Source organism: Geotrypetes seraphini, chromosome 1 (assembly GCF_902459505.1).
Source record: "Geotrypetes seraphini chromosome 1, aGeoSer1.1, whole genome shotgun sequence".
Classification (NCBI taxonomy): Eukaryota; Metazoa; Chordata; class Amphibia; order Gymnophiona; family Dermophiidae; genus Geotrypetes; species Geotrypetes seraphini.
Genome location: NC_047084.1, coordinates 417,899,949 through 417,915,858, shown reverse-complemented (window position 1 = coordinate 417,915,858; position 15,910 = coordinate 417,899,949). Strand labels below are relative to the sequence as shown.

The 15,910-nt window shown below is 40.5% G+C and overlaps 1 protein-coding gene across 12 annotated transcripts in view; it reads left to right on the top strand.

Moving 5' to 3' along the window:
* Positions 1 to 15,910, top strand: part of PTPRD (protein tyrosine phosphatase receptor type D) — a 1,247,124-nt gene that overhangs the window by 834,352 nt on the left and 396,862 nt on the right. For all 12 annotated transcript variants that reach the window (XM_033918844.1, XM_033918800.1, XM_033918751.1 and 9 more), the window contains one exon: positions 6,472 to 6,632. In XM_033918844.1, the coding sequence (XP_033774735.1) occupies positions 6,472 to 6,632 (161 nt within the window). The remainder of the gene's footprint in view (positions 1 to 6,471; positions 6,633 to 15,910) is intronic.

Here is a 15,910-nt window from a genome sequence, read left to right as displayed (position 1 = left end):
GCTCCGGCTCTCGAGGACCAGAATTGCCTACCCCTGAGCTAGGAGGCCGACGATAATCATAGTGGAATCCATCTGAATCTATATTTAAAATACATTACAGATGTCTTTGAAAACCGCTCTGAACTGACACCCCAGTCATTAATAGTGGTATAGAAGATTCAGTCAGTGGTCAAAAAGCCTTTTATACTGTGTAGAGTATAGATTGATTTACTGATTGAAACCCTTTACAACTGATGATAATTTTAACATAGTAATACAAGTGTTATTTCTTTCCTTGATTTACCATAACCAACTATTTAGGACGTCCAGCTTCATCCACACATGCCCTTCAGGCAGTTCAGAATTCAGCAGCATGTACTGTATACTTATGGGTACTCATCTTGAGCAGATAACCTCTCTGTTAGTTGTTCTGCATTGATTGCAATTTTGCAGAGAGTTCAGTATAAGATTATTGTGCTTATTTTTAAGGCCTTGTGTAGTAAAGCACCATTTTGCATTGTTCAGAACTTCAAGATCTATCGGCCAGACTGAGGGTTCTCTAGAATACTTAATGTTTGTTCTATTAAATGTTGCCACTTAGCAGAGATTCGTGAACATGCATTCTTTTTGGCTGGATCGGAACTCTGTAATTCGCTGCCTGTTGATCTGCAGGCACTTGCCCAGTTTCTGACTTTTAGAAAGCTGTTAAAGGCACACTTATTTCAACAAGTATTTTGTGGCTGGGTTGTTTTTCTGCTTCAGTAACTGCAACCGGTAAAAGGTAGTAAGGCTGATTATTTAGAGTGATTTTATGTGATTTATGTGCCCTCATGAACAATACATTGAAATCTTCAGCTCAGTGTCTGATAGCAGCCAAAAAGCAACAGAATGTTGGGAATTATTAGGATGGGAATAGAACATAAAAGCAAGAACAATGTAATGCCTCTATATTTTGTCATGGTATGACCTCGACTTGAATATTGTGTGCAAAGCTGGTTGCTGCATCCCAAGAAGATATAAAGGAATTAGAAAAGATACCAAGATTGACAGCCAAAAGGATTAACAGAATGGAACTGTCCTATGAGGAATGTGCTTGAGAGGATAGAACTCTTCATCTTGCAGAAGAGACAGTTACGGTGGGAGTATGATAGAGGCCTACAAAATCCTGAGTGGAAAGAACAGGTAAACATGAATTGATTGTTCTCTCTTTCAAAAAGTACAAAGATTAGGGAGCACGTAGTAACATGTTTAAAACAAATAGGAAAAAAATATTTATGAACTCATTGCTGCAGGATGTGGTATAAACTGCATAGGAGGGTTTAGAAACATTTTCAACAAGTTCCTGGAGGTAAAGTACATGAACTGTTAAGGTAGACCCAGGTAAAGCTAATTTTTTATATAACATAGTAAAGGACGGCAGATAAAGACCTGAATTGTCCATCCAGTCTGCCCATTAGTTATACTCATTAAATTGCATGATTGAATTAACTTGTCTCTTTTCTTTGGTATTTCTGGGCCACCTGGTTCCAACTGCAGGAGTTGCTGTCCAAGCTCACTCCAGCCTATCCAAGCATCCCACTGTTGGCAGGATACCCACCGTAAAGTCTGGCCAATAACGTACTCATGTTCCAAGTTAGTGGAGTTCCCATTGATGCCCTCCCCAGCCCATCCTACACCGAATCACCATATATGGGACACAGCTCGTGCAAGTCTGTCCAGTATTGGCCTTAGTTCTTTAATTTATACCATTCATTTTCTAATTAGATATCCTCTGTGTTCATCCCACACTTTTTTGAATTCCATCACCATTTTCCTCTCCACCACTTCCCTCGGGAAGGCATTCCAGGCATCCACCACCCTCTCTGTGAAAAATAATTTCCTAACATTGCTCCTAAGTCTTCCTCCCTGCAACCTCAATTTATGCCTTCTAGTTTTACCATTTTCCCTTCTCTGGAAATGATCTGGTTCTATATTAATACCTTTTGAGTATTTAAATTTCTTTTTCATATCTCCCCTGTCCCTCCTCTCCTCCATAGTATACATATTTAGGTCTTCCAGTCTCGTACTTCTTTTAGTTCAAACCCCTTACCATTTTGTCAAGTTTCTTTGTATCCTTTTTCAGATATGGTCTCTAAAACTGAATACAGTACTTCATGTGGCCTCACCCATGATCTTTATAGGGGCTTCAACACCTCCCTTCTTCTGCTGGTTACTTCTTTTTCCATACCGCCTAACATTATTTTGGTTACAGTCACTGCCTTATCACACTGTTAGATGCCTTTAGATCCTCAGACACAGTCACCCCAAAGTCCCTCCCTTTGTCTGTACTTATCAGCCTCTCACCTCCTGACATATACGGTTCTCTCGGATTTCTACCCCTCTCCCCAAATGCATCACTCTGCACTCCTTCGCATTGAATTTTAGTTGCCAGCCTTTAGACCATTCTTCTAACTTTTGCAGATCCTTTTTCATGTTTTCCACTCCCTCTGGGGTGTCCACTCTGTTACAAATCTTAGTATCATCCACAAAAAGACTAACCTTACCTTCTAACCCTTCAGCAATGTCACTCACAAACATATTGAACAGAATCGGTCCCAGCACTGAACCTTGAGGCACTCCATAAGAACATAAGAATAGCCTTACTGGGTCAGACCAATGGTCCATCAAGCCCAGTAGCCCGTTCTCACGGTGGCCAATCCAGGCCACAATTTCCTGGCCAAAACCTAAAGAGTAGCATTAGCTACTGATCTAGGGCAAGCAGTGGCTTCCCCCATGTCTTTCTCAATAACAGACTATGGACTTTTCTTAAAACCAGCTGCGCTGTCCACTTTTACCACAACCTCTGGCAATGCATTCCAGAGCTTAACTATTCTCTGAGTGAAAAAAAATTTCCTCCTATTGATTTTAAAAGTATTTCCCTGTAACTTCATCGAGTGTCACCTAGTCTTTGTAATTTTTGACAAAGTGAAAAATCGATCCACTTGTACCCGTTCTACTCCACTCAGGATTTTGTAGACTTCAATCATATCTCCCCTCAGCTGTCTCTTTTCCAAGCTGAAGAGCCCTAACTGTTTTAGTCTTTCCTCATATGAGAGGAGTTCCATCCCCTTTATCATCTTGGTCGCTCTTCTATGAACCTTTTCTAGCGCCACTATGGGCTCCTTTTACTAAGGTGCGCTAGCGTTTTTAGTGCACACTAAACCCTGCGCTACACGGCTAGAACTAACGCCAGCTCAATGCTGGCATTAGCGTCTAGCACGCGTGGCAATTCTGCACGTATTAAGTGCATGCTAAAACCGCTATCGCAACTTAGTAAAAGGAACCCTATATCTTTCTTGAGATAAGGAGACCAGAATTGAATGCAATACTCCAGATGAGATTGCACCATGGAGCATACAGTGGCATTATAACATTCTTAGTCTTATTAACCATCCTTTTTTTATATATTTCCTAGCTTCTTGTTTGCTTTGTTGACCACCGCCACACATTGGGTGGAAGGTCCAAGTCACAGTATCTGACAGAAACCCAAATAGTAGCAACATTCCATGCCACCAATCCAGGGCACGCTGTAGCTTTCCCCATATCTTTCTCAGTAACAGATTATGAACTTTTCCTCCAGGAACTTGTCTAAATCTTCTTAAACCCAGCTGTATTAACTGCTGTAATCACATCCTCTGGCAACGAGTTCTAGAGCTTAACAATTCTTTGAGAAAAAAAAATATTTCCTCTTATTTGTTTTAAACGTTTTCCCCTGTAATTTCATTGACTGTCCCCTGATATTTGTACTTTTAAAAAAGAGTGAATAATTGATTCACTCTTAACCTGTTCTACACCATTTAGGATTTTGTAGACATCAGTCATATCCCACCTCAACGGTCTCTCTTCCAAGCTGAAGAGCCCCAACCTCTTCTTTTGGACTTGATGTGCTCTAATTGCTTTAAATTATAACCCTCAAAGGAGGTTTTTGATGTGGGTATGATCTCAATAACCTCCTCAGTAGAGACAATGCAAAACATCATTTAGTTTTTGTGCTTCTCCCTTATCCTTACTAAGTAGTACTTTATACCTTGATCGTTTAGTAGTCCAACAAACTCCCTCACTGGTTTTTGCTTCAAATGTTTTTGCACATTTTTATTCTTTTCTTATACTGACAGTTCAAGGACTCTCTTCAGTTTACATAACATAACATCGTACTTCTTGACCGCGTAACCATAAGTTCTGTGCGGTTTACAAAAAATTATGAACTAAAGTCAATTTGAGAATGACAAAAGAAGTTATTTGACCAAGTATCTTGAGAAGAGTTGAATTTTCAGTTGAGTTCTGAAATGTTTATAAGAACAGGCTCCAAGCAATAACAATCGAAATTCTCTATCATGGGAAGCCGCTTGGAATGCTAAAGTATGTTCAATAAATTTCTGGCTTTTACAGCCTTGTACTGACTAAGTTTTGCATGCACATTCTGTAAACGACATCGTAAATTAGGCGCCAGTAGGTGGCTTGACTGCGCTTAACAGTGTCTAACTTAATTGCTTTAGTTGGCTTTAATTAGCATGGTAATTAACCGCATCGTTTAAAACCCATTAAAAACCCATTAAAAAATAGGTGCCAGAATCACACCTACAGCATGGTGGCCAACAGCGCCTAAGATCAAAGTAGGTGTGATGACGGAGCGGAGATGACTTTAGGCGTCACTAGGCACAATCCTCCCAAAAACATAGGCGTTAGTAATATCGGCCTTTAAAACCCTGACCTGTATTGCCTGCACCTAAGGTTTTTCATAACACCAGTAGCCGTGATTCTGTTAACAGCACCTAAGTGTGACAGGCACGTGGTTGGCACCGTTTTTCTAGACGCCGCTTACAGAATCCGGGCCATAAGGCCTAGACATGCAGCGATAGCAATTGGTCATTTTGAAAGTAGCAAATTAGGCAACTAGGAGAAAAAGTATTTAGGACCTTTTTGTTTCTGGGTGATGCTTTTCATGGATGGGCTATAGAATATTGTACAATAATATGAACATGCCATTTTTTCTGGTTTATTGTAAGAAATGATAAAATTAGGACAAAAAAAAGAAAAGAAATGAAGCTGCCTTATATAAAACTTTCTTTTAGTTTTCTCTCAATTGACATATCCCAGCCCATGTGCCTAAGGCTCCGCCCACAGGAGGGGCCTAACACAACTGGGCCTATTCTGGTTGGTCCAGGTGCCTAAGGCCCCTCCTGTGGGTGGAACCTTAGGCGCCTGTCCCAATCAGGCCCTAAAGCCCGCCATTCAACGGATGGCGGGCCTGCTGGGCGGACGGGCTTGGGACCCATCTGCCCGGCCAAATGATTGTGAGTAAGGGGGGGTGTCAGGGGTGGGGGCTGGTTGGTGGGTTGCAGGGTGAGGGGGTGATTGGGGGTTCGGGTGGGCGGTTGTAGGGGGGTGCATCGTGGGCATGAGGGCCTGCGATCTCTCCTACCCATATTTTAGGGGGGTCATCATGGGCAGGAGGGCTTGGGCTCCCTCTTGCACGTATTGGTTCGAGGTGGGGGTCACATCTCAGCAGGAGAGATTGGCTATCTCTCCTGTCGCGGTAGCGATCCCCCAAAGTGCTGTGAACCGTGGCACTTCGGGGTGAGGATTGCAGCAGGGGAGATGAGGCATCTCTCCTGCCGCGATCGTTGCGGTAGGGGGTGGGCAGGTTGCCGGAGCTGCTGAGCTGATCATGGCAGCCGCGATCAGCTCAGCGGCCCCTTTTTGGAACTTATACCTGTTTTGACTTGGTCTAAGTCAAAATATATAAGTTCCGACTAGGTAACCTGTTCAAGGATTTGATTATACTTGCTGTACGACTAAGTCTAGATCTGCCCACTTCCCGCTCACCTCCCACCCTTTCCCCTCCTCTAAAAACGCCTCTTTTTGCTCTAGGCGTTTAGAGGCAGGGAAAAAGCCTAAGCTGGTTTTAGATACGTCTAAAACCAGCTTTGATTATCGGTACTTGGACGATCTGGCTTTTTGATCATCCAAGTACCGATTTAGGCCCTTTTTTGGACATTTTTGTGTTTTGATTATGAGCCCGATATGGTTCAGTGTTTCATTGTCGAACAGTGTCCTCTGTGTGTTTCTCTTGTTCTCAGTTTGATTTTCATTTTGGAGAAAACATGGTATAGTATTAGAATATAAGAACTGCCACACTGGGTTAGATCACCAGTTTGTCAAAGCCAATAGTTGTTTTTTTCAAGTGTGGCCAGCCAAGTCACAAATAACCCAAATGTAACAAGATTGCATACTGGTTACAACACACCCCTCTTATAATCTACCTGAATAATGATTTATGAATTTTGCTTCTGGAACCTATCCAGACCTTTTTGAAATCCAGCTTATGTTACTTCCTTTTACTGCATCCTTGGGCAACCAATTCCACAACTTGTGTGCAATGAGTGAAAAAAAAAAAAAACTTTAGTTTTAAATGTACTTATCAAAATCCCTGTTTGTATTCCTTTTCCTTAGACAATGTATGCGACAAGTCCGTATTCTGACCCTGTCGTGTCCATGGATCTTGACCCACAGCCAATTACAGATGAGGAAGAAGGGCTGATTTGGGTAGTTGGGCCAGTTCTCGCAGTGGTGTTTATCATCTGTATTGTCATAGCTATACTTCTTTATAAAAGGTAAGTTTCAAATAAGCAAGCTTTCTGCTTCACTGTTATACTTATTGATAATGCAAAGCCTACAGGGAATCCCAATAGGACAAAAATTCTTGGTCTTCAGTTGGTATGTTTTAAAATATATGATATTATTAACAATGCAATTCAGTGTAGACTTCTGTTTGCACTTATTTATTTATTTCAAAAATTTATATATTGCCTAAAGTCTAGGCAGTTTACAAAACAACATACAAAATAAATGATAACATAGACTCTCCTACATCCTCCACTACGAACATACTCATTTTGTTCACATAAATGCATTGTCCTGTAACTAAGGGCTCCTTTTACGAAGCCGCGCTAGCGGTTTAACCATGCGCTAATTTGCCAGCCGCGCTAGCCGCTACCGCCTCCTCTTGAGCAGGCAGTAGTTTTACGGCTAGTGTGGGGGTTAGCGCGCGCTAAAAAGGTGCGTGCGATAAAGCCGCCAACAACTTCGTAAAAGGAGCCCTAAATCTTCATGAGTTTTTCAAAGTATCACAGAAATCTATGCGTTGGCATCTATGACACAAACTTGTTGTTTTTTGGGGTTTTTTTTGTTACTTAGAGTAGTTTGAACCCCAGTTTGTTTACAGAAATTAGAGAGCTCTAAGTCTAATAGGTGCTGGCACTGTCATCTTGAAGCTGGGGCATTAGATCATTTACTATTCTATTGTACAGTGATACTTAGTTTTTGGAAATCCATTTGGGGCCAAGTGAATAATCTACTGGAAAATCCGGTGGCATTATCATATGACACTGTATTATTTGGTATGTCCATGAGAGCCAAGAGCCAAATCTCTTCTAATAATAATAAACTTTTGCTCATCATGACAGGGGTTGCCATACAGCAAATTATGAAAAATTGGGATCGGCTGAATTATAATTTTGGGTGGAATTTGTTATGCCAAATCTTTAAAATTGAACGGGTAGTAGCTATACAGCAGGGGCATTTTAAGAAATTTAGGGATGTTTGGAAGCCATTATCAAAATGTTGTACAGAATGAATATTATTTTCTCCCTTTGTTCATACACGTCCAGGGTGGGGAGGGGAGGAGGGAATATTTTATGATTTATTATGCTTAAGTACAATAGTTGGGTATAAGGGAGGGGGGGATATTTGATGTGAGTTAAACTTTGGTGGTATATTAAATGATGTTAAAGTATAAAATGATTGTATCTTATGTTACACTTGTAGAAAGTTTTAAAAATGAATAAAGATTTAAACATAAAAGTATCAAAGAAATACTTACTGTATTTTTTGTTCACAATAGACAAATAGTTATGCGGTCCTTTTATTAAGGCACTCTAACCGATTTAGCACGCGCTAAATGCTAAAGGCATCCGTTATATTCTATGGGCGCCTTACCATTTAGCGCACGCTAATCAGTTTGTGCGCCTTAATAAAAAAAAATAAACCTGTGTCTTCAAAAAATTCTTAAAAGTATCCCAGGGTTTAAATAATCGTAATTGACCTGTCAGTGAGTTCAAAATTTCACCCCTGCTATTGAAAACATAGAATCACATTTCTCTCTTTCATCTTTCTTATTTCTAATCTTAATGTATATTTTCTGTAAACCGCTTAGAACCTAACGGATGTAGCGGTATATAAGAAATAAATTACATTACATTACAATGACAATCTCATATCCTGTGCAGATCTTAATTCCCTTCTCTTTTTTTTTTTTTTTTTCCTTTTTTTATTTTTAAAGCCATTTTAATTGGTTAGACCATGTTGTTAAATGTTCTAACATTTTCCCTTTAAGCATATAACAAGATAAAAGTTTCCCACACATCCAAGGACCCAATATAAAGCCCCTCTCACTCCCATCCCAAACCCCTCCCATATACTACCTCATAAATTCCCTTCTTGGACAGTACATCTCCAACTTAGCTTTTCATGTTACAGCACATGAAATATTTGTGTATATGATAGTTCAAGCAGAAATGTATTTAGTTAGTTTTCTATATTATTCTCCCCAGGGAGCACAGAATGGTTTTACATGAATGTATTCAGGTACTCAAGCATTTTCCCTGTCTGTCCCAGTAGGATCACAATCTATCTAATGTACCTGGGGCAATGGGGGGATTAAGTGACTTGCCAGGGTCAGAAGGAGCAGCATGGGCTTTAACCCACAACCTCAGGGTGCTGCGGCTATAGCTCTAACCATTGTGCCACACTTTCTCCAGTTGCACAGGGACAGAAATCAAACCTGTCTCTGTTGGAATCAAACCTATCTCCGCCTGTAATTTCTTCTATCCCTGCCCACTTTGTAAATGGGGTCTCTGCCAGAGCATGTAAATATAAAATATAAATACTCCAGCTGATGAAGATCCCCGAGCTCTGTCAGCTGAAGACTACCTTCAAAGGTAGCCAAAACTCCCTTTTGCCAAGCTTGGCAGGCGGCAACAGTGTCCCTGAGCCACAAATGCTGGCACCTCGGTGGTTCAAGGATACTGCCACACTTGGTAGAAGGGAATTCCTGCCACCTTTGGGGGAGGTCCTCAGTGGCAGTACTTAGGGATTCCCACCAGTTACTGCAATACATTTCAGTCAATACATTTAGAATAAAATGCTTTTCTTATGTTTGTTGTCTTGAGATTTATTTTTCTATCAGGTTGTTTCCAGTTTCTTTTTTTCACTTTCCTGTTATCTGCAAATTCTCCTTCAAGTGGCTGCTGTCCATTTATCTTTTCTCCTCTCTCCTGTCTTGTTCCGTTCCTTCACTACAACTGCCTTTTGCATTTTGACTTTCCACTGAGTTCTTTTCTACCTCAGTCCACTCAAATTTCACCTTCTTTCTCCCTTCTCCTCTTTACTTTTCAGCTACCTATCAAATTTCCATCTTCTTTTCTCGCCCATTCTTCTGTTTCCTTCCATCTTCAGTCTACTCCCCATTACCATATTGTTACCCACTGTAATCACTATCCTCTGTTCATTCTTTTCCCTGCCAGCCCCCGCCTCCCCACCTCCTGCCTCACTCACAAAGTGCCACCATTCCTAGCTTCTCCTTTTATTCACTCTCTTTCTCCCCTCCCCACTCTCAAAGCCTGAAATCTCCATCCCTTCCACTCCACCCTCCCACCAACATCCTCCTGCCCCTTTTTCCTTCCTTCCTGTCCTTCCTACCATGGTCCAACATTTCTCACTCTCTCTTCCCTTCCTCATTTGCTCCCATTGTGCATTATCCAAAATATCCCTCTTTCTGTCCTACCCCTCCTGTACAGCATTGCTTCTTCTCCCTCCTCTTCCCCCATGTCCAACATGTCTTCCTTTCTCTTGTTGTCTACCATCTCTCTCTCACTCATAAGAACATAAGAATAGCCTTACTGGGTCAGACCAATGATCCATCTAGCCCAGGGATCTCAAAGTCCCTCCTTGAGGGCTGCAATCCAGTCGGGTTTTCAGGATTTCCCCAATGAATATGCATTGAAAGCAGTGCATGCACATAGATCTCATGCATATTCATTGGGGAAATCCTGAAAACCCGACTGGATTGCGGCCCTCAAGGAGGGACTTTGAGACCCCCTGATCTAGCCCAATATCCCGTCTCCACGGAGGCCAATTCAAGTCACAATTTTTTTTTTTCCTTTTTTTGGCAAAGCCCCAAATAGTAACAGCATTCCATGCTACCAATTCAGCACAAGAAGTGGCTTCCCCATGTGTGTCTCAACAGCAGACTGTGGACTTTTCCTCTAGGAATTTGTCCAAACTTTTTTTTAAACTAGCTACAATAACTGCTCTTACCACATCCTTTGGCAATGTGTTCTAGAGCTTCACTCTTCTCATAGTGAAAAAATATTTCCTCCTATTGGTTTTAAAAGTATTACTCTTTAACTATGAGTGTCCCCTAGTCTTTGTAAATCTTGATGCAGTAAAAAATCAATCCACTTGTACCCATTCTACACCACTCAGGATTTTGTAGACGTCAATCATATCTCTCCTCAGCCGTCTCTTTTTCAAGCTGAAGGGTCCTAACCTCTTTAGTCTTTCCTCATACGAGAGGCGTCCCATCCCCTTTATCATCTTGGTTACCCTTCTTTGAACCTTTTCTAGTGTCGCTATATCTTTTTTGAAATCAGACCAGAATTGAACGCAATAATCAAGGTGAGGTTGCACCATTGAGCGATACAGAGAATTATAACATTCTTAGGGCTCCTTTTATCAAGCCGCGCTAGTGGGATTAACACGCTTGACTTTTCATCACACGTTAATCCCCGCACTGGCCTAAAAATTACCACCTGCACAAGGGAGGCGGTAGCGACTAGCATGGCCGGCGGTTTAGCGTGCGGTATTACGTGCATTAAACCACTAGCGCAGCTTGATAAAAGGAGCCCTTAGTCTTGTTTACCATCCCTAATTCCTAGCATCTTATTTACTTTTTTGGCTGCCACCACACATTGGGCGGAAAGTTTCAGTGTATTGTCTACGATGACACCCAAATCTTTTTTTTCTTGAACGCTGACCCCCAAGGTGGATCCTAGCATTCGGTAACTATAATTTGGATTATTCTTCCCAATGTGCATCACTTTGCATTTATCCATATTAAATTTTATCTGCCATTTGGACGCCCATTCTTCCAATTTCCTCCCTTGCTGCACAGAGAATGGGGAAAGAAGAAAGAGAGAAATTGAATCCAGGATGCATATGCTCGAGTACCTGAATGTAAACCACTTATGCTATAAGTGGTATATAAATACTTAAATAAATAAAAATAAAAATAAAATATCTCCTGCCACCTCTACTGCCACATTCAGCATTTCTCCCTCTCTTATTCTTCCCTTCCCTATGCAGCGTCTCTCGCTCCTCCTGACCAGCCCCCTGACCAATACTTCTCTTTCAGTCGAGTACCTAATGAGTAGTGCAGTGAGCTGAGAATCTGGGGAACTGGGTTCAATTCCTACTGCAGTTCTTTGTAACTTTGGGCAAGTCACTTAACCCTCCATTGTCCCAAGAACAAAATAAGTACCTGTATATAATATGTAAACCATTTTGATTGTAACTAAATCCCATCCCCTCTCCCTTTCCCCCTCTACAGCCTCATTCCACATTTCTTCCTCCATTCCCTACATCACCATGTGCAGCATTCTCCCTCTCCATCCCTATGCAGGATCTGTCTTACTCTCCCTCTCTACCACCATCACATTGAACATTTTTCCCTCTCACCTTTCCTCCCATGCATCTCTACCTTCCTTCTCTCTACCACCATGTCCGGCAATTCTCCCTCTCCCCCCTCTGTACAGCATTTCTTTCTCTCTCTTCCCTACCTCCCAGCCCCAACCCCCAAATTCTTCCTTTTCCCACGTTCACTATCTGATAAATGCAACAGTGAAAGCTAAAAGGATGCTTAGGTGCATAATAGCCAGTAGGAAAAATGAAGTAAGCATGCCCCTGTATAAGATTCTGGTGAGTCTTCATTTAGAATATTGTGTACAATTTAGGAGACCACACCTTCAAAAATATATAAACAGGATGGGAGTCAATTCAGAGGACTGCTACTAAAATGGTTGGTGGTCTTTCAAATAAAGCACATGAGGACAGACTTAAAGATCTCAATATGTATACTTTGGAGGAAAAGCAGGAGAGGGGAGATATATTAGAAAGTTTAAATACCTACATGGCACAAATGTGCATGAGGCAAATCTCTTTCAATTGAAAGCAAACTCAGGAATGAGGGGGCATAGGATGAAGGTGAAGGGGGAGAGCCTTAGAATTATCCTCAGAAAATACTTTTACATGGAAAGGGTGGGGAATGTGGGGAAGGACTCCCAGTAGAGGTGGTGGAGACAAATGGTATATAAGATTAATTCAAGAAAGCTTGGGATAAGTAGGGGTCTCAAAGCCCCTCCATGAGGGCTGCAATCCAGTCAGGTTTTCAGGATTTCCCCAATGAATATGAATGAGATCTATGTGCATGCACTGCTTTCAATGCATATTCATTGGGGAAATCCTGAAAATCCGACTGGATTGCAGCTCTCAAGAAGGGACTTTGAGATCCCTGCCTTAGAGAGAAGAGGGAATAGATGGCATGCTTAGGCAGACCAGATAGGTCATATGGTCTTTTTGCTTTCATTTTTCTATGTTTCTATGTGGTATTTAATGTCTTGGAGAATCCTAGGCAAGTTCCCTCCGGAACCCTGCAGGAGCTACTTCCATTCATACAGGATTCCCATGACCTCAGGGGATCCCTTCTAACCCTATTACTGTGTAGCAATCTAGTGCATAATTCCTGTTTTGATGTGTGATAGATCAGAAGCTGAGGGCACTTGCAAGCTGCTGAGCCTTCTAGATTTAAGATCTAAATCCTTTCAACAAAATGTTTTAGAATGCTTAAAATAGTATTTTTATTTAATGTTAGTGCACTTGGCTACATGTATACAGGTCATCATGAAAGTTTCTATAAAACTGGTAAAGGCATCTCTCTTTCTGATTAAATGCCCTGAGGGAGTTAACATTAAATTGTCTTATCCATCATCTGTTTGTTGTAGATTTTTTTTTTCTCTCCAAGTCTCTGTGACCTAAATATCTAAGCAAATGCTGGCAGAAGCATTCAAGCTGTTGAAAGAGAAGTAGTCTTTTCTGCTTTGTAGGATAGACCTGAAGCATTCCGTGCCCTTTGAATCCAAGCAGACATATATTTATAGAAATGGCCTCTTGGTCATAATTGTGCAGCTACTATAGGCATTCTTGCAGATGTTACCCTTCATGTCTGCTTTCTGTTGGTGTGCACTATCTTGAGCTGATTTGCATGATTAACAACTAGCGAGACCTTTTCTCATGACTGTCAGTCATAACATATGTCAGTCATGCATGTCATCGTAGTACACCAAGGTCTTGTTAATTTTTCTATGGCCATATGCCCCAGTCTTAAACGTTGTAATATCATTTCAAGTATGAAAAATAGATTTGCTTTTAATGTGAACAGAGATTGCAATATTACTGTAGCATTCTGTGGGAACTTGATGCTGCATTTCTGCAGTGAAAACTCTTGTTGCCCACATCCTTGAGGAATAGGGGTCAGGAAAATCAAATAGGCTTTTTACTGTATCCAAGGCTCCTCTATTCCCTGCTCCAGCCTCTCTTCTCTTAGCCTCTCTTCCTATTATGGACTAGAAACTGGTTAAGAGAAACAGAGTAAGATTAAAAGGGAAATAGTGGAATGCCCCAGAGATCCCTATCATGTTTGGCTGCCTATATGGTTGGTATGGTGGAAACTTGACAAGCACAAAGGAAGTGTGAACAGACGGTGAACACTCTGCTGAAGATCACTGATGTAAGACCAACTAGTTTATTTCAGAAAAGGACACAAACAGACGTTGTGGACCCACTTTTGTGCTGTTTTATACCTGTTGGACTTTTTGGTGTTTTACAGAAACTTGACAAGCAACATTTTAAATATGGGTATCGGGGGCCTACACAAAGTGGTGGGTGTGGTTCTGGCCACCTTATTGGGCAGACTGAAGGGTATAGGTCTTTTTTTTTTCCTGTCATTTACTCTGTTACAGTGTTATAGTCATTTATGGGTGATAAAAGGAGCAAACAGTGAGGTGATCAAATTTGCAGGTGGCAGCAGATTACTCAGTGTTTCCAAATGGAATAACAGACTAAGAAAAATAAAAATATGACATCTCCTCATACAATTTCTCTGAACGCACAAGACATAGCCAATGCCCTTAATCAAAAACATCCGAAACACATTTCTCCCCAATACAACTAACAGCGCCACTAGTATACACCACACTGAACTCGTTCCAACAGCTAAATGTTCAAACTTTAAACTCCCTTCTCTGAATGACATTGAAACACTTTTCTCTCAAATTAACTTAAAAAGCTCTGGATCTAAAAGTTTTCCTCCCTTTTACATAAAAAATTTTTTCCAACAGCTAGGACCCATTATCCACTCAATCGTCTTAAAGAGCTTGGTTACTTCTTCAGTCCCTACATCATGGAAAACTGCTGTCATTACTCCTTTACTTAAAGATTATAAAATCTGTAATAGCGACCCCACTAACTACCGACCAATTTGCAAACATCCCTTTTTTAGCCAAACTGACAGAAAAATTAATATTTAACCAAGTATCTGATTTCATCGAAACAACAAACGTCCTGCACCCTAACCAAACAGGCTTCCGTAAATGTCATAATACTGAATATTCCATGATTGGCTTAACAAATAATATCCATTACTTTCTAGATCATCACAAATCAGTCACTCTTTTCTCATTAGATATATCTGCTGCATTTGATACAGTTGATCATGATCTCCTACTTAGTCGACTTGAATCAATAGGCATTTGTGATCAAGTTCTCGGCTGGTTCACTTCATACCTTACTAATCGTATTTCTTTAGTTAGATTCAATAATGAACACTCCAATCCTTATTCCACATCCTTTGGTATCCCTCAAGGATCAATTTTATCGCCACTTTTATTTAATATTTTTCTCTCTCCATTGTTGAGTCTCTGTCAGTCAGTCGGTTTCACATCTTTTTCATACGCAGATGATATCCAACTAATGCACCCCCTTGACCCCGAAAATCAGGAAGACATATTGTCTATAAATAAAAAACTTGATCTAGTACATAATTGGCTTAACATGAATAAATTAGCGTTAAATATCAAGAAAACAAAAATCATGATTTTTAACTGGAAAAACGACATAACTCTTAAAATGCCATTCGTCCTTAATAACAATACTATAGAAATTGTCCACAATCTAAAAATTTTGGGAGTTATAATCGATGATAAATTGATTTTTCACGAACATATCAATAATATAGTTAAATCTTGCTTTTATAAACTGCGGCTAATAAGATCAATCACCAAATTTTTGGAGCCTAAATCACGCAATATTTTGATCCATTCATTAGTCATAACTAAAATTGATTATTGTAATGCCCTATTACTTAACATCTCTCAAAAAGAAAAGCGACGTCTTCAAATTATTCAAAACACCGCCATTAAATTGATATATAATGCAAAGAAATTTTATCACGTTACGCCCCTATTTATTGATGCTCACTGGCTTCCTATAAGCCATCGTATTTTATACAAGGTATTGCTGCTTATTTTTAAAACTTTAGTTCATAGTTTATATCAAGAATGTTAATCCCTTACATTCCTATTCGTTCACTGAGATCATCCTCCCAAAACTTATTAGTTATACCCTCCCTTAAAACAATAGGAATAAGAAGAGCAGACATGTTTTCTGTCATGGGCCCACAATGGTGGAACTCTCTACCACAACATATTACAATTGAAAG